Here is an 18,865-nt window from a genome sequence, read left to right on the forward strand (position 1 = left end):
AGCATAGCCTAACACAGTTTTGCTATTAGGGCATGCTAAAACTTTGGCAGGGCATGCTGAGATGTGTAGTTCCACAGCTGCTGGAGGGCGTCATGTTGAATAACCCTGTATTAGTGATGCAGGCAGGGAAAGTGGGCATCGCCCAGGCTGGCTGCGGCATTGGGTGATCAGACAGGAAGAATGTGTCTGAGGGTGAGATGTATCCAGTCTTTGAGAGAGACAAAGTGGAGTATTTGCCCAAAGCCACCAATCAGCTTCTGTCACGTCATAGGCTGTGCTGGGTACTGTAATTGACAGAACCTGATTGGTTACTTTGGGTAAATCTCTGCTTTATCTCTCTCCAAGGCTTGGTACATCTCCCCCTGAGTGACAGACCTATGGCATTACATGTACAGTAATAGGTTGGATGACTTAATTACAGATTGGTAAATGTCACTAATCCAAAAACCTGCTGCCCAAATACAATACTTGGGGTCTATGTGCTAAGCCTTGGGGAGAGAGAGATGAAAGAAAAATGACAGTAAGGAGCTGATTGGTTGGTACTTTATCGCTCTCCAAGGCTTAGTAGAAGCATTCGTTCATAGCTGCCAATGGTTCACATTGTGCGCATGCATCGCGTGCGCGAACCACTGTGAAAGATCGGGAAGCGTTCGCTCGCCGAGCATAGACAGCCCAGCAGAGTGCGTGACAGGAGAAGCCGTTTTAACAGGGGCTGGCCACTAGAAATGGGGGAGTGTAGATGTGAACGCAGGCGTGCCTGACTGAAATAACGCCATTTCAGAGGCGTGACTAATTAACAGGCAGCGTCATAGCACACGTCACCTGGTTGTATTTCACACTGAGGTGCTCGCAGTGCTTGCGGCAGGGTATAGTCACCCTCAAGCACTGCGATCGCATCCGATGGTCCTCGATGTACCGATGGTTGCATACACTTCCTGGAGATGACGTGCGCAAGTGGGCATCTTAAGACAGGCTGGTGGGCGTCTGCATACACAGAGCGATCGCACGCCAAGACATAGTGGGCGTGCTTATGCCTTGTCGTGTGATCGCCTGCCTTGCTGGGTGTGCGCTAAATTTGTATACGCTGGGTGCGAGTGTATGCATCTAGCGTCCGGGTCTGAGTCCGGTTCATAGACCCCATAGAGTGCTATTCTGCTTTTAGAACAATTCCTTTGCCTGAAAACTCAGCAGTGATTCAGATGTTGTCTTTTTTTTTTTTCCCTTTCTCTTTTCAAGTACATGAATGTATCAGGGGTCAGCGGTCACATCCAGTTCTACCGAGTGATATTTCAGCGAGGGAATGAGACTGGTGTGGCACACAGTGATAGCACCACCGACACGTGGCTGACCAGAGACATTGACACAGCAGACTACGTCATTGCTGTGTCCGCACAGAACTCTAGAGGAAACTCGCCGCCCACATTCACCACAGTAACCGCCCAGGACGTTTCAGGTAAATGCTTTTCTCTGTACTGTATTTTAGCTTGTAGCTCCATACCCATGGGCAGCTGAGGGTCTGGAACAAGCAGCTATTTCTCCTGTATATTGGGGCATACATCATGCAAATAGGTAGAAAGGGGCCTATTTATTAAACAGCGTAAAAGCCATGAACTAGATTATAGCGTAATTAAGTTCCCTAGGGGGACAGCGTTGTGAGGCTATTTAACAAGCCCCGCAAAACTGGGACTGTATCTTTTTGGATGCACCGTCCAGCTACCGTGATGCTTTGCCCTGAAGTAGCATCTCTTATTGCGCGAATAATGGTATTAAGAGGCGTTATTTAATGGGGCAAGAAGGCAGAAAAATGATAAATGCAGACCTAAATGTGGACTGTCATAGATGAGAACTTTATAGCAAATATTCTTAAAAAATAAATAATTGTAGACAATTGTGCTGTCACGTGTTCTCCCAGCAGACCACAGTACAGTTTAGAAAAAAAAATTTACTTTTTTGTTTCTCTAAACTTTGTGTTCTGCTGGGAGAACACGTCTCAGAGCAACCACCAGAGCCAGAGGATGGACCAGAGCGCCGGAGGAAGATGCAGAGGGACCTGCCCACGCTGACACAGGTAAGTGTCACCTACTATTCGCCATCTCACAGTGGCGAATAGTAACTCCATCAAATTCCGAAAATACATAATTTTTGGAATTTGATGAATACCATAATTTCCATATCCCCATACTAATGTACTAATGTATGGGGAGTGAGGAAATTAACGCAGGTGGACTTAACCAGGAGATATCAGTGATATCTCCTGCGTTAAGTCTCTTCATGAATATTTTGCTGTGAGCCAACATCTGAGCCTGAGCAGGGATATAAAGGGGCTGAGCTGGGCAAATTTGTACAGGGCATGCCCACAAAAGTAGTGTACGCCCTCATTTAGGATGCAGGTTTGGGGTCACTAGGAGAGGTGGAATAGGGGTGATAAGAGGAGGTGCAGATGCATTACTTATTTTTTTGGACAGATGTTATAAATCTTTTTATTTCTGCGATAGATGATTATTATACCTCACAGTGAATGCAGATATTGTTGCGCTTATGACCTGATTGAGTTTATTTTTTTGTAAGTGCACCTGATGTAAGCGTGGCGCATATACTATTGGTGCAGAGAAGGGTGCGTCAAAAAGTGCCTCATACTCCAGTATATGGGTATAAATGCACAATTATTACCTGCGCCTTTTTAGAGCTATTTGAACCCATATGCGCCCAACTCCGGATGAGCCCCAGTGCCTTTTAAAGCTTTGGCTTTTAATTGAATAATTTAATCCTCATTAATGTATAGGATCAGTTAACACTGAAAATGAATCTATTTACCTAATCGGAACCTGCAGGCGTAAATATTTACACTTCTTAGAAGAGACTTCTTAGAAGAGACTTTAATTGGAGAAGGATAACAATGTTTTCAGTAAATTGCATCATTTCTGTATCAAACTTTTCTCAAAAAAATATTTTAGGCATATTACATTTTCATCAGGTAAGGACGGTTATATTGATTTATTGCCCATCTTTAAGCCAGGATGGGTGTCCTTAGGGTGAAAATGGACAGCCGTGGACAATAGAAACCAATAGGCAGTTAATCTATTAATCAACTAGGAGCAATTGCTCATTAATAGGTGAAAGTTAAAAAGAGTTGCCACCAAAGTCTAAGGTTGTAAGGGAATAAATAATCTGTTTCCAATGTATCGAACCAAATGTCTTCAAAAGCCAATAACACTGCAGATTATTTACAGTTTGTTTCTATGGTGGAACCCAGAAGCTAAGCACCTTGTCCTGATGACTTCATTCAGTGAAGAAGAGACAAGATCTTGGGTTTATTAGGATGTAAATTATTATTATTATGTAGATACCCCAGTAGTGATCTTCTGCACCTTAGCCGATGCCTAGGTACCACTTCTGTACTGTGATATTTATATATATTTTGTTTTGTGGGCCAAGGTTTACTGGGATCCACGAAAGTCATCGTCACCTCCCGTGGCCCGGATAACAGTCTGACCCTCACCTGGGAGCTGCAGACAGAAAATGAATCGTTGGCTGGGGATCAAATAGTAGAATGGGAGGAACCTACAGGAACAGATCACAGCCAAACAAAGTGGATTCATGTCCCCAAGCTTAATAGATCAGTCACAATATCAGGTAATTCACTTATCCACCAGCAGTTTATTTCGTGACCACTAGGTGGGGCCACTGATCGCTGGTAAAGATTCCATGCTATTGCATATACAGAATAATTGTTGCAGTTCTAAAGATGTTCTCATCCTGCTCCACTGATAGTATAAACTGCAAAATAAAAGCATCTAGTAGTAGGTTCATATTTAACAGTTGAGTTCATGTATATGCAAGAAAGTGTGTGTGTGTCACCTTTATACACGGCCAGAGTTTTCCTGGCCTCTTTTACTCATCTGTGACAGCCGGCTTATATGACCCCATGGTTACTCAGCCGCCTGATAAGATTACAGATGAGCTGGTGCTGCGTCCAAAGGTGCAGCTGGGATCAGTAATGCATACAGGAGGTGTGGCATCTAATGCTGCATTGCCATGTTACAGCTATCATGTTAGCAGCTGCGATATCATATCCATCTACACCTGGATCACCTCCTCTGTTCTGCAGCCATTTGTGAAACTCCAGTGATATTGGAAGCTATACTGTTTTCTGTTATAAGCGAGGACAATGACAAATACTGAAACCTGCAGGTGTACTTCAGGGTCCGATCTCTGGCCCCTAATAATGAATGGGCCGAAACTAGGATTTTTGTCACCCGGGGCAAGACAGTAATTTGGGGTCCCACCCTGGTAATTCCCCCATAGTAATGCCCCCTGTAGTAGTGCCCATATAGTAATGCCCCCGTTGTAATGCTCCTGTAGTAGTGCCCATATGGTAATTCCTCCATAGCAGTGCCCATATAGTAATGCCCTGGTAGTAGTGCCCATATAGTAAAGCCCCGGTAGTAGTGCCCATATGGTAATGCCGCTGTAGTAGTTCCCCGTAGTAATGCCGCTGTAGTAGTGCCCATATGGTAATGCCCCCATAGTAATGCTCCTGTAGTACTGCCCACATGGTAATGCCCCTGCAGTAGTGCCCATATGGTAATGCCCCTGTAGTAGTGCCCATAGGTAATACCCTTGTAGTAGTGCCCATATGGCAATGCCCCCGTAGTAGTGCCCATATAGTAATGCCCTGGTAGTAGTGCCCATATAGTAATGCCCCTGTAGTAATGCCACTGTAGTAGTGCCCCGTAGTAATGCCACTGTAGTAGTGCCCATATGGTAATGCCCCCATAGTAATGCTCCTGTAGTAGTGCCCACATGGTAATGCCGCTGGAGTAGTGCCCATATGGCAATGCCCCCGTTGTAATGCTCCTGTAGTAGTGCCCATATGGTAATGCCCCCATAGTAATGCTCCTGTAGTAGTGCCCATCTGGTAATGCCCCTGTAGTGCCCATCTGGTAATGCCCCTGTAGTGCCCATATAGTAATGCCCCGGTAGTAGTGCCCATATGGTAATGCCCCTGTAGTAATGCAGCTGTAGTAGTGCCCCGTAGTAATGCCTCTGTAGTAGTACCCATATGGTAATGCCCCCCTGGTAGTGCCCATATGGTAATGCCCCCATAGTAATGCTCCTGTAGTAGTGCCCACATGGTAATGCCCCTGCAGTAGTGCCCATATGGTAATGCCCCTGCAGTAGTGCCCCTGTAGTAGTGCCCATATGGTAATGCCCCCATAGTAATGCCCCTGTAGTAGTGCCCATATGGTAATACCCTTGTAGTAGTGCCCATATGGCAATGCCCATATAGTAATGCCCCTGTAGTAATGCCGCTGTAGTAGTGCCCATATGGTAATGCCCCCATAGTAATGCTCCTGTAGTAGTGCCCACATGGTAATGCCGCTGTAGTAGTGCGCATATGGCAATGCCCCCGTTGTAATGCCCCCATAGTAATGCTCCTGTAGTAGTGCCCATATGGCAATGACCCCGTAGTAGTGCCCATATGGCAATGACCCCGTAGTAGTGCCCATCTGGTAGTGCCCATATAGTAATGCCCCGGTAGTAGTGCCCATATGGTAATGCCCCTGTAGTAATGCAGCTGTAGTAGTGCCCCGTAGTAATGCCTCTGTAGTAGTACCCATATGGTAATGCCCCCCTGGTAGTGCCCCCATAGTAATGCTCACATGGTAATGCCCCTGCAGTAGTGCCCATATGGTAATGCCCCTGCAGTAGTGCCCCTGTAGTAGTGCCCGTATGGTAATACCCTTGTAGTAGTGCCCATATGGCAATTCCCCCGTAGTAGTGCCCATATAGTAATCCCCTGGTAATAGTGCCCATATAGTAATGCCCATATGGTAATGCCCCTGTAGTAATGCCCCGTAGTAATGCCCATATAGTAATGCCCCTGTAGTAGTGCCCTTGTAGTACCGCTTACACAAACAAAAAAAACATTACTTACCTTAAATCCCGCTCCTATGTCTGCCGACGTCCGGTTCGCCCGGCTGCTCATCGGAACTATGGGAGAGACGTCATACACAGCACCATCATTGTGCCCGTGGGGAGAGCCGGAAGCTGGAGTTCAGGAGAGAATTCCAGCCTCCGGCTACCGCGGTGCTGCAGGGAAGGAGCCGGGCGCCCGCTGGTAATAACAACTCATGGGCATCTGGCTTGGAGCCCCCCTGTGGCGCCAGGCTGGAGGACACTGGCGGCGGGTGCTGCGGCGAACATGCACCTCCAGCCCCCCCTAGTTGCAGCCCTGGCCCGTTAGTAAAACATGCAAACTCTAGTAACGGTCCCATAATGGATGATGAATAGGCCCCTAAGATTCTTGCAGGATGCTCATGGTATTAGGATTAGCGCCTTCTGTCACATATAGGGTGGGAAATATTTATGTAGATATTACGGACAATTCAATTCTGATTAAATGCGTTTTATTATACGTTTACTGTTTGCCTATTTTATGTTTAGTTAACGCACCACACCTCCAGCTTTATTCTCCCTTTATTCAGAGAAACTGTCTTTTTGTAGCTTTGACCATTTGAGAGACGTAAGTAACTTATTACAGCAGAGATCAGGGAGAAGATTTCCTGAAAGTTTTCGTCATATTTTTATCTAATTGAGAGTTTTTACTATTTATCTGTCTTTATATAGCTCAGCACTGTTTTCTCTGTAGGAGATTTTACATGGCCTGGGTAATAACTAGTGCCAATCAGAAGCCGGCCTGTATAGTCTATAGAGAGTACTCTCTTCCTTAGAACCGAAGGCAATAGTATAACAATACAATGTAATAACAATACCTTTGCATGCAGGTCTTTTGCAGCCCCGTGTATGTTACCAGTTCCGGGTCTACTTGCTGTGGTCAGGAAGGGCCGGGGTTCCCGCAGTCACAACGGGCTCAACGCAAGAGAGAGGTACAGATTTGTGCGAGACACATTGTTAGGATACGAATGCTATCAGCAAAATGACCCAACACAATACACAGCACAGGCACAGTGACCCCGGGCCTGAGGCACAATACACAGCACCAGCACAGAGACCCCCGGGCCTGAGGCACAATACACAGCACCAGCACAGAGACCCCCGGGCCTGAGGCACAATACACAGCACCAGCACAGTGACCCCCCCCGGGCCTGAGGCACAATACACAGCACCAGCACAGTGACCCCCCCCCCCCCCGGGCCTGAGGCACAATACACAGCACCAGCACAGTGAACCCGGGCCTGAGGCACAATAATACACAGCACCAGCACAGTGACACCCGGGCCTGAGGCACAATAATACACAGCACCAGCACAGTGACCTCGGGCCTGATGCACAATAATACACAGCACCAGCACAGTGACACCCGGGCCTGAGGCACAATAATACACAGCACCAGCACAGTGACCTCGGGCCTGATGCACAATAATACACAGCACCAGCACAGTGACCCCGGGCCTGAGGCACAATACACAGCACCAGCACAGTGACCCCGGGCCAGAGGCACAATACACAGCACCAGCACAGTGACTCCGGGCCTGAGGCACAATATGCAGCACCAGCACAGTGACCCCGGGCCTGAGGCACAATACACAGCACCAGCACAGTGACCCCCGGGCCTGAGGCACAATACACAGCACCAGCACAGTGACCTCGGGCCTGATGCACAATAATACACAGCACCAGCACAGTGACACCCGGGCCTGAGGCACAATAATACACAGCACCAGCACAGTGACCTCGGGCCTGAGGCACAATAATACACAGCACCAGCACAGTGACCTCGGGCCTGAGGCACAATAATACACAGCACCAGCACAGTGACCCCGGGCCTGAGGCACAATAATACACAGCACCAGCACAGTGACCCCGGGCCTGAGGCACAATACACAGCACCAGCACAGTGACCCCGGGCCTGAGGCACAATACACAGCACCAGCACAGTGACCCCGGGCCTGAGGCACAATATGCAGCACCAGCACAGTGACCCCGGGCCTGAGGCACAATATACAGCACCAGCACAGTGACCCCGGGCCTGAGGCACAATACACAGCACCAGCACAGTGACCCCGGGCCTGAGGCACAATACACAGCACCAGCACAGTGACCCTGGGCCTGAGGCACCGCTACGGCAGCGCTAAAATAAGCAAAAGCCGCTGGAGGTCTAAAGGTGTAAAAAGTTGCCCACTGCCGACTTCTCTGATCTGCTATATGCGTCCGATCAACATGGCAACCATGGGTCACCGCATCGGACATCTGAGTAACCCTAAGGTTACTGAGAATATCCACGCATATAAGCTGGCCAGTGAATCTGTGCTTCGGCACTCCCACAATATGGAGGCCACACCCCCGTGTTATGTGCCACGCCCCCGTCTCCACCCCCGAAATGGTTGACTGATATGCTGCAGCTTACAGCGCACTGCGACCGATGTCGCAGCTGTATCGAGACACATGCGCAGTCCTCTAAACATTGGCTCCGTGAAAATTGGTAAAAAAGCGTCCATCTCTGAATCAGCCCCTCTATGCAGAACCCATTCGAATCCCCGGTACACAATACAAGTGGCTAGTGGGGATATATAATCCTTATTCACGGGTGGCTAGTGGATATTACAGAGCTACAAATTACTAATACCTCTTTTTTTTCCACCAAAAACCCGGGTCTGACATGGGTTTTTGGACATGGTTCCAACCCAGGTCAGACACCATTTACACTGCACCTTTGATCTGGGTTACTCCCAGGTCTGCCCTGCTAAACCTGTGATGTCATAAACAGTGGGAGGTGACTGCTCCACAACCACCAATCAGCTCATTTTAGAAATGGCCCAGGTCGGATGACCCGGGTCGCACCGTTTACACTGCACTATTTCCCAGGGTCCAATCCTGGTAGTTACCTGGGTTGGATTGCTGGGTCACTTTACCCGGGTTATTTTTCAGGGACCCTTTTCCACTAAGCTGCGACCTGGGTAGACCCAGCAATAACCCAGGCTTTTGCTCTGGTGTAAAAGGGGTATAATAGGTTACACAGACTCACTAGTGGCTGATATATAATTCCTCCACTGGTACCTAGTGGGCATTGCTGATTCAATTCTCTGGTAGCTAGTGGGCAATAAAGATCCATCTCACTGGTTGCTGGTGACCAATACTGACCCAATTTATTGATTGTCAGTAGGCAATAAAAACCCTATTCACTGGTCACTTTTTATTTAACCCATGATTTTCCAGTTTTCTTCTTGCTATTCGCACCCAAGAGCTACTTTTCAGTCTGCCCTATTACTGGCTAATTGCAGCTTCATTTCCGGTCCTGTACATTACTCCGACCGGCAATTGGAGCTCAGTGCAGGACTTGGAACCGAGGGTCTGATTCAGAACCGGACGCTAAGAAGCATCCGCTCGTAGCTGCTGATGGTTCGAATTATGCGCATGCATTGCAATGCGCGTGCACGAACCACTGCGAATGATCGGGAAGCGTTCGTTTGCCGAGCATAGACAGCCCAGCAGAGTGAGTGACCAGAGAAGCAGTTTGTGGGTGGTAACAGGGGCTGGCCACTAGAAAAGGGGGAGCGGAGGTGCGAACGCAGGCGTGCCTGAGCGTCTTAACGCCATTTCAGAGGCGTGCATAATTAGCAGGCAGCGTCATAGTGCACGTCACCTGGCTGGTTTTTACACTGAAGTAGGGTATAGTCAACCTCAAGTGCTACGAATGCTCCCGATGGTACCCGATGTACCGATGGTTGCATACACTTTCTGGAAATGACGTGCTCAAGTGGGCATCTTAAGACAGGCTGGTGGCCGTCTGCATTCAAAAAGTGATCGTACGCCAAGACATAGTGGGCGTGCTTATGCCTTGCTGTGCGTTCGCCTGCCATGCCGTCACTTAGCCGAATTTGCATCCTCTTGAGAACGAGTGTACGCATCTAGCGACCGAGTCTGAATCGAGCGTATAACGATAGCATTCATTGTCCTGTTCTAAGCGTCAGGCACTCATCATTACATGCAGCCATAAGTGAGGCTAAAATAGGCAGCGTTTTAGGAGAAATCTGATAAGTTTTCTTTACTGTAATGAACGGGGAGGTTATAAAGAGGTGCGAGGTTTCACCTTTAATGTGACTTTGATACTTTTGACCATTGTGCCTCAGAAATGGTCACTTTTCTCTTATATCACATAGGGGCCCATTTATCATTAAATATTTGCAGCTTATTATAAGTGCTTTCGGGGGGTTGCGGGAAATATATAGTATCACCCCCATGTATGATGGATGGGACGCAGCAGATATGTCCGATACCTCCATTCCCGCCGGCAGTTGCAGCCACCATAGGTTTCTATGGGGGATGCGGTGCGGCCAGATTTACCAACATCCAGAATACGATGGCATTCGCCTGTTGTAGCCTCTAGGCAACAGTTGGCATAATTAGCGGGCAGAGGGTTTCCCTGGTACCCTCCTCGGCAATGGTAGCCCCGGCAGCACCCCGGGCACATCGCAGGGAGGGGCTACTTTCCGAGCCCCTGTTCCTGCAGGTGTCCATTACAAATGCGATTATTAATAGATGGGACCCATATCATGTTAATGCTGTGTAACACTGTAACTTGGGCACTTACCTCACCTAACGCTGTTGCTTTCTTGTGTGTCCCCAGCTCCTTTGACCGCTCCTGTATTTAACTATAAAGTTGGGATAGATAAATCCATACTGGTCACGTGGAAGGAAATCTCCCCAGACCAGCAGATGGGATGCCTCGTCCGGCACGACATATACCTGCGCCACCTGTCCTCACAGGCCACTAGGAAGTTTCCGAGTACGTAACGCACAACATTTCATACTGTGCGATTTAATAAAGGAGCGTTTTGCAGACAGAGCCTATAATACGGTCAGATGGTGGAACTAGAAGATTGGGGCCCTGAGCATGGGGGGTTTTATTGTACTTCTTCTATTTTAACATTAATAAAAGGTGTAGAATACTGGAATACGCTGCCTTCAGCCAGAGATGGATTAAGACTCCTAGGGGGAATATTTACTAAAGTGAGAGTTTATAGAAGTGGAGATGTTGCCCAAAGCAACCAATCAGATTCTACTTATCATTTATCTAGCACCTTCTAAAGGATAATAGCTAGAATCTGATTGGTTGCTATGGGCAACATCTCCACTTCTATAAACCAGCACTTTAGTAAATATACACCCTAGTGCCGTAAACCACATACTGGTTTGGGTGCCCATATCCCCTACACTTGTAATAAAAAAAAAAAGTTGGTTAGGGTAATTTGGGCCCTTAGTTCAGGAGCCGACTGCCAAATGGATGATCCGGCAATGCCATCCAAGGCAACTTTGGCACAATTTAAACATTTGTTCATATATAGAGAATCACATTTGCCGACACAATTATGTCGACCTCATTGCCATTTTTGGTTAAAAAAAAAAAAAAAAAACTTTATCTATTTTATTTTTCTGATAGAAGTTGCAGAGGGATCGGATGTTACGTGAAATAATCAGGCTTTAAAGTGAATCTTTCCAAATTTTTACTGTTTCCAAATGCGGCTCTCAGACTTATCTGGGCTCCTGTAAAGTTACACTCCTATATTTATGAAGCCTACAGTAGTATCTTAGCAACGGCCTCTTTTAGGCTTCGGTATGAGCACATATTTTATGTCTTAAACTCTGGCCTAATGGATGAACCACTATGACATTCTCACCCCTGCCATTACAGTCCAGGTCTTAAGGATAGCCATTGCTTAAGACCAGATGGTTTAATCAAATTGAGATACTAATTAAGGCACCTGTGCTCATGCACTGACATCCTTAAAACATGAAAATGGTACAAAGCAGCGCTGATTACTAAATCCTTATTACAATTTAATAAACATATAAAATGTAAAACCACATGACACATACAATAGGATCATATGGTTTTTTTTATGTATATGATATGTAAATTGAGAGCAAAGAGCTGCAACCAGCATTTAAAGGCTGCTGACCCTGGAATGCTGTAACGGTTAATGCAGACTTAGTAACCTAAGTGGATCCAAGTTCAAAACAGCAGCACTTATAAATGTAATGTTCTCAATTTTACATATCATATGCAATAGGATCATGTGGTTTTACATTTTATATGTTTATTAAATTGTAATAAGGATTTAGTCATCAGCGCTGCTTTGTGTCATTTTCATGTTTATCATTGGAGACTATCTCCTTTTTGCAGCTGCTGGGAGAAGCAACACGTCAGCGCCTTTTTGTATTTTCAGGAACATTTTTGCTATCCTTAAAACATGGACTGTAAAGGCGGAGTTTGGGAACCTCTGCAGTAGGCAACCTAGGACCCAGACTACCCTCACCCATTGTTTACTAAGAATTCGGATTTATATATATATATTTATATATATATATGGTCCCCTTTTGTTGTTTGAGGTGAAAGCAAAGCACACACATTTTATTTTTTACGTGGGTAGGACTAAGCGTTATGGATTGAAAGATCTACAGTAAAAAGGTAGACAATGTCTAGATAGACACCAGATGTTAGACAGGCAATAGGTCGACAGGTACAAAAGGTCGAAATGTAAGAATGTCGACAGGTACAAATGGCAGTCGGTGTCAAAATGTCGACCTTTTGTCCCCGTCGGCCTGTTGCATGTCTAACATCCGTTGTCTATCAAGACATTGTCTACCTTTTTACTGTAGATCTTTAGACCGGATACCGGACTAAGGTGCCATCTTTTAATCAGAGTTGATATTGATTGTTATGGTACATTTCTAGAACCTACATGACCCACTATGTAATGGGAATATACAACATTGTGTTCTGATTTTCCCCTCCCCAGTATTCTCCAATCAGTCGACCTTTCATCAGTATAAGATAAATAACATTGAGGACAACGCCCAGTATATTATATGGATGACCTGCTCCAACGATGCCGGGGAAAGTCCTAGCGCTCTCATAGGACGATTCGCGCTCTCGCAGGAAGGTGATAAACTATGCTAAATCTCGGTTTCCCTTTTATACAATGTACTGGTAATGCTGCTCGCCTCCCAACAGTCCAATAACTCCACAAGTATTGGGACATACTGAGCCACGTTCCCCTGATCAGTCCGAACTGCGTCTCGTTCCAACCAAATACACAAATAACTCCAACAGCAGATGCCAAATAAGAGAGTGTTTGATGCTGTGGGAACATCCCATAGGATTACTAACCTCTCCGGGACCTGCGTTTCCATAGAGGGGGGAAAGTTTATGGATCTAGAAAGAACAAATCAGAATTTCTGGTTTAAAGGGCCAAAAAAACCATGTTCTAAACATTTATTTACATTAAGACTACCACCTACATTTACCAAGCAAAACCTTAAGCTAGGTACACAGTACACCACAGGTTCTCAAACTCACGGGGGTCATTCAGACCCACTCGCAAGCGACAGTACGCTCGCAAGTGGGCCGATGTTCCCCACTGCGCATGCACGGACGGAGCTCCGTCGTGCGCATGCGCAAGACCCGGACTGCGACAGCCAAGCTGTCGCTCCGGGTCTCGCACCAAAGGGGGCGTGCTGTCGATGTTGATTGACAGCACGCCCCCTTTGGTGGGCGTGCCTGCCAGACGGAGGCGTTCCCATGGGAACGCCTACCGTCTGAAGCCGGCCCCACTGACATCACTAGTGATATCAGTGGGAGTGATTTTGGCTCTGATAGAGCCAAAATCACTCCAGGGCTTGTGGCTGGGAGACCCTACCGCAGGGTCTCCGTCGCAAGTCCGATGGTCAAGACCATCGCGACCATCTTCTTGGACGCTCGTATATGCTGTGGGTGGTGACCCACAGCTATACGAGCGTCCAGGAGGACGCTCCATTTTAATGGAGGAGGGCCCTGATTCAGAGCGAGCGCTCTGGTCAGAGCGTCCGGCTCTGAATCAGGCCCTCAGTCCTTAGGACCCCACACAGTGCATGTTTTCCAGGTGTCTTCACAGAATCACAAGTGAGATAATTAGCACCACCTGTGGATCTTTAAAATGTGTCAGTGAGTAATGACTACACTTGTGCTCCTGCTGGGTGACCTGAGGTCCAGAGGACCGAGTTGGAGAACCACCGGACTAGACGTGCAAAAGATGCGAAGTCATTAACTATTTCTCTTGAACGCCGGGAAAACAAGCTAGTGCATACACACTGTGCAATCTAACAAACGATATATATCTTGCATCATTTGGTGGTTAGATCATTAACTATATAATGTAACCAATGCCATATTCAGTGGCGTTACAAGGGGGGTGCGGGCCGCACCTGGGTGTCACCCACCGAGGGGTGACAGCAAAGTGCTGATTCACCCTCAATGACTGAGCCGGCCAGCTCTGCACACAGGGCGGCCAGCACCTCCCACCACCCCCCGAGTGATGAGAACGCCGAACAAGGGTCCGGCTGCGAGGCCACGCCTCCTTCCAGCAAGGCCATGCCCACTTTTTGGTGGAGCCTTGCGCACTCTAGCTCTCCCCGCACCAGATGTCAGTGGGGTGAGGGACGCCACTGACCATATCGCCTGGTCGTTCTGTACTGTGTACACACTGCACGATCTGAGGGGAATCGCTAACAAGATTGACAGACCTTCCTGCACTTACAAAAGATCTGAAGATGCGACGACCAACACCGCGGGAGCACGCGTAGTGTGTACACAGTTGACTATTTGTCGTTCCGATATGTAGGAATTGGCCAAATCATTCAAAATATCGTCTAGGGTGTAGGGGCCGTTATAGAACTTTCCCTCGCATAAAGCCGTTGGGGTGTATATAGATAAAGTGTTTGCTCCCAGACATTTTGCTAATTTTTTTTTTTCAAACCATTGATAATTGTAACTACACACTCAGGTGCTCTCCATGGCCAAACTATGTAGTGGAGATAACTTGGTGTGTATAGTGTTAAACTACAATATTAAGAGTTGGATATTTACGATTTTAGGTACTCTTAAAAACCAGGTTACGGACCAGGTTTTAAGGATGTCCATGCATGTGTCCAGATGGGTTAATAAGTACCTCAGTCAATATGATTTAAGTCATCTATGCTCAAGCATGGAAATCCTTAAAATGTGGACTGGGATGGTGGAGTTTGGGCACTTCTGGTTTAAGCATTCAGTTTTCATTGTGTTGCACACAGACACCAGTTGCATTGGCATTTTTTTGTTTTAGCAAGGACAGAATTGCACAGCTGCTTGACACCCCCTTCTGCATCTGAGATCCCAGCACTGCGACCGAGGTCACAGCCGGTCGCAATGTTGGACGGCGCCGGCCAGCTGAGTAAAGGCTCCCCCATACATCAGCAAATCGATTTCTGGCAATTCTGCAATTTGCAATGAATTGTGTATAAAAATCTGCAATGTACAGTATGGGCTTCACAGATCGCAGACTGCAACCAAAATGTGATTGGAATTGTTCAATCAGATTGTCCAACATGTTGATGTCACAGATGGATTGGGGCTGTAGATTGCTAGTGTATGGACATGATCAGCAGATTTGCAGACTGTTACCAATAAAAGGATGGGCCTTTCAAGATTGGCAGATCTGTGTTTGCTGCAATCGATCTGCAAATCATTGAAATAGATATGTAATATGTGGGCGCAGATTGCTAGATTGGGAATCCTAAAATCGGACAATAAATATTCAACTTGTTCAATTGTGGTTTTCAGATTGCTGATGTATGGGGGCCTTTACCTCAGCTTACGCAGGGTGGCTGGCTTGCGGTGCCAGGAATTTGTGTCAAAGGACACAGGTCCTGGCCTTGCCACTCCCGGAAAACGGGGCGAGGCGCAGGCATACTTGCAGAACAGGCCGCACAGATCCCCGATAAGCGGGAATGTGCGTTCAACAGTGCACTGAATTATGCCCAATGTTTGGGAAATTAAAACATATATACATATTTAATGTTACAATCTACTGTAGAAGATTTTAAACTAAAGGCGCACATCCACTTGCCGATTTCGATTGAACGAGAACGTTCAATCGCACATGAATCGCGCACATTAATGTCGGAAACGACCAGCAATGCGCGCTCCCACTGGTCATTCCGACATCAATCATCGGCCGAACATGCTGACCGACCTGCCGATAACGTCAGGTTGAGCATGTTCGGGGATGATTGATGTGCCTTCACCGAACGACTGAAGGTTCAGTTTAAGTACAGCACCAGACTGTGAAATGACTGCACAATTACAGTGTCATAATCGTGCAGTCGTTTTTTTGATCTGCTAGTGGACGTGCGCCTTAAAACCCAGCAGGTGTTACCTCTTGCAGCCTTAGGGGGTATAAATCCTTGCTATGGCCGGCTGTGCACATTACTATTTAATTCGAGTCCTGATACTAGTTGTGGAGGCAATTGTGCAGAATTGATTAACCCCCCTCCCAGCATAGATTATAAATGAAGTAGACTGCTGGTGGTTACTTTACAAATACTGTATCATGTACCAAAAGGTAATTGCTGGCTCTTCATTATTTCTTGTGATGCATTTTATTTTCTAGGGTCACAAAATGAGTACATAATTATCGTTGTGGTCATAATACTCCTGTTTTTAGCAGTTATACTGTGCTGCATCCCATCCATACAACAAAGGTGAGCAAAACACAGTTTACCAAAGGGAGAAAAAAAAAAAAGTTAACGGGGACAATAACATTTTAAATGACAAAGATTCCTTCTAGGGGGGTGTATTAGCCCATAGTTTGTTTGAGGTATTTTTAAATCATATTTCAAATGCCTATGTGCAGAATATCCAGTTATAATGAATATTTGTAGAACCCATTATTAGAACTGTTCTTGGAGAGAGCAGTGGTGAAAGAGGGCAGGGGGCCTAGGCAAGACGGAACAAGGTTTAAAAGGTGATGAAATGATCTTAGAAATGGTAACTAGCTGTAATGTTGTGTCACATTACTCTCCCCATCATATTGCTGTTGTGTACTGACCTCTAAGAAATAGAAATTGGGGTGGGAGAATCAGTCTACTACAGAGAATTGTCCAATCCTTCCAGCCTTCCCCAAGTGCAGTTTTTGTTTTTAGTTTAAAGAACCTGTTTTGCATTTTGGTATAGCAATCTGCCACCACCAATCAATTTAGTGACAACAGACTTTTTTTTTGGCATATTAAATCAAATTTAAAAATGTTCTGTCTTTGTGTTCTGAACTAATTTACTGGTCAGGCTTTTATTTAAAAAAAAAAAAAAAAAAACCAATACAGTATGCTAGGAATGGTTTGGTTTACAGTAGCGCTGATAAAACTAGGTAGTGGTTGCAGACTGTTATAAGTCAACTGTTTAACAAAACCTGGGTATACACTATACAAGGTTACACATTATGTGACTGTCGTTCTAATATCACTAAATCCCAAAATACAGAATGTACCCACTATGCAATCTTCAACCAATATATTGTGTTGTTGTGTGTTTGTCTGTGTACACACTACACAATGTGCACCACATCACTCATTGCAACATCCCATCTGACGTGCGACACAGCGACTTAGAAACAATATTTAGCATAGAGTGTGTACCCAGCTTAAATCTTAGTGGTGATAGGAGTTTGTATTTCATAATGGTTTTTTTTTTTTTTTGGTGTACTAATTTTTAGACAGGCCAGGTGGTTTTGTATTACATAACCCTTTCACAAACTCACATGATTTATAGGGGTGTAGAGAATATCATTATTGTGAGGTGTTTTATGAATAACTAATTCCCTATTACTTTCCAGACTGGGAATCCTCCTATCTGGAATCCTGCCCCACTGGTACGACAAAACTGTCCCTGACCCGGCCAACTGTGACTGGGCCAAGGAGTATATCTCTACGAAGGTGAGTGCTTGTACCATGTGACATCACACCTGGAGATGTCGGCTTCATCAGTACTAGAAATACCTAGAAACATTACAGTAGCTCATTTATTTCCCAGTTAAAAATGTAAATTTTACAAATACTCTTCATTATAAAATAATCTTCCATTTTTTTAATAGAATTCCAGAGTCATTAAAATTTCTGCTCCGGCTTCCCCAGGGCAATGTAAAAAATTGACTATTTTATTTGGGATGTAGTCTGCATCCCAGCGCCGAAATCCTGACAGGTCGGGATCCTGACACCAGTATCCCAAAGGTAAGTATCGGGGTATTAGAGTGAGGTTAGGCATTAGGGGGAGGGTTAGGATTAAGCACTGGGGAGGGAGTGTTAGGTTTAGGGTGCGGGGAGGGGGAGGTTAGGTACCGGGGAGGGTGGGTTAGAAAGATACTTACCAAGGGTGTCGGGATTCTGGCTGTTGGTATTCTGACCAGCGTCATCCCGACAGCCGTGAATTTCATACCCAACCCGTGTATTCTCCTAGACCAGATATACAGATTCAAAATATCCTGCCACTAACAAGTAGTACATACGCAGAAATGCCTATAATATAGTAAGAAGTGACAATATAGAAACCAAGACATGGGATTGTATCAAGTCAAATGATTGCATAGCTCAATAAGGACACGAATACCTGATGAAGTCATGTTTTAAAAAAAAAAAAACTGGGTAAGATGATAAATTGAAAAAGCTGAAATGTTGTTTTTTCTCTTAATAGAGCTAATGAGCATTCCGTAACTGCATTTACCGGTCACACCGCCACTCTCGTGTGAATTGTCCTCCGACAGCTGGTTAATCTATAGCTGTACTTCCCCATGTAAAACGCTGCGACAGCAGCTTCGCCAATATGATCCACTTTATGTGGAAGGCGCTACTAATTTAAATATGGTACAGGCACCCCTTGACAAAACGCGTTGCTTGATTCAGGCGACTGAATCGTGTGCACAGACAAAAGTTCTAAAGGAAGTCTGCACCCCAAAATGGTTGCCGGTGGACTTTTACCATGTGTGGCTGTTGCACAAGTACAGTAGTGTGCACTAAAGCACTTTAAGTAAGAGCATCATTGGCCTATTACTATTAT

The 18,865-nt window shown here is 46.0% G+C and overlaps 1 protein-coding gene across 1 annotated transcript in view; it reads left to right on the plus strand.

The window, feature by feature from the left end:
* LOC148430677 (interleukin-12 receptor subunit beta-2-like) overlaps positions 1 to 18,865 on the plus strand; it is a 64,107-nt gene that overhangs the window by 43,657 nt on the left and 1,585 nt on the right. The window contains exons 8-14 of the mRNA XM_088466543.1: positions 1,237 to 1,453; positions 3,436 to 3,633; positions 6,789 to 6,890; positions 10,592 to 10,750; positions 12,765 to 12,908; positions 16,431 to 16,521; positions 17,649 to 17,748. Of these exons, the coding sequence (XP_088322669.1) occupies positions 1,237 to 1,453; positions 3,436 to 3,633; positions 6,789 to 6,890; positions 10,592 to 10,750; positions 12,765 to 12,908; positions 16,431 to 16,521; positions 17,649 to 17,748 (1,011 nt within the window). The remainder of the gene's footprint in view (positions 1 to 1,236; positions 1,454 to 3,435; positions 3,634 to 6,788; positions 6,891 to 10,591; positions 10,751 to 12,764; positions 12,909 to 16,430; positions 16,522 to 17,648; positions 17,749 to 18,865) is intronic.

The sequence above is a fragment of the Taudactylus pleione genome, unplaced genomic scaffold, assembly GCF_031769625.1.
Source record: "Taudactylus pleione unplaced genomic scaffold, aTauple2 ptg003505l, whole genome shotgun sequence".
Taxonomy (NCBI): domain Eukaryota; kingdom Metazoa; phylum Chordata; class Amphibia; order Anura; family Myobatrachidae; genus Taudactylus; species Taudactylus pleione.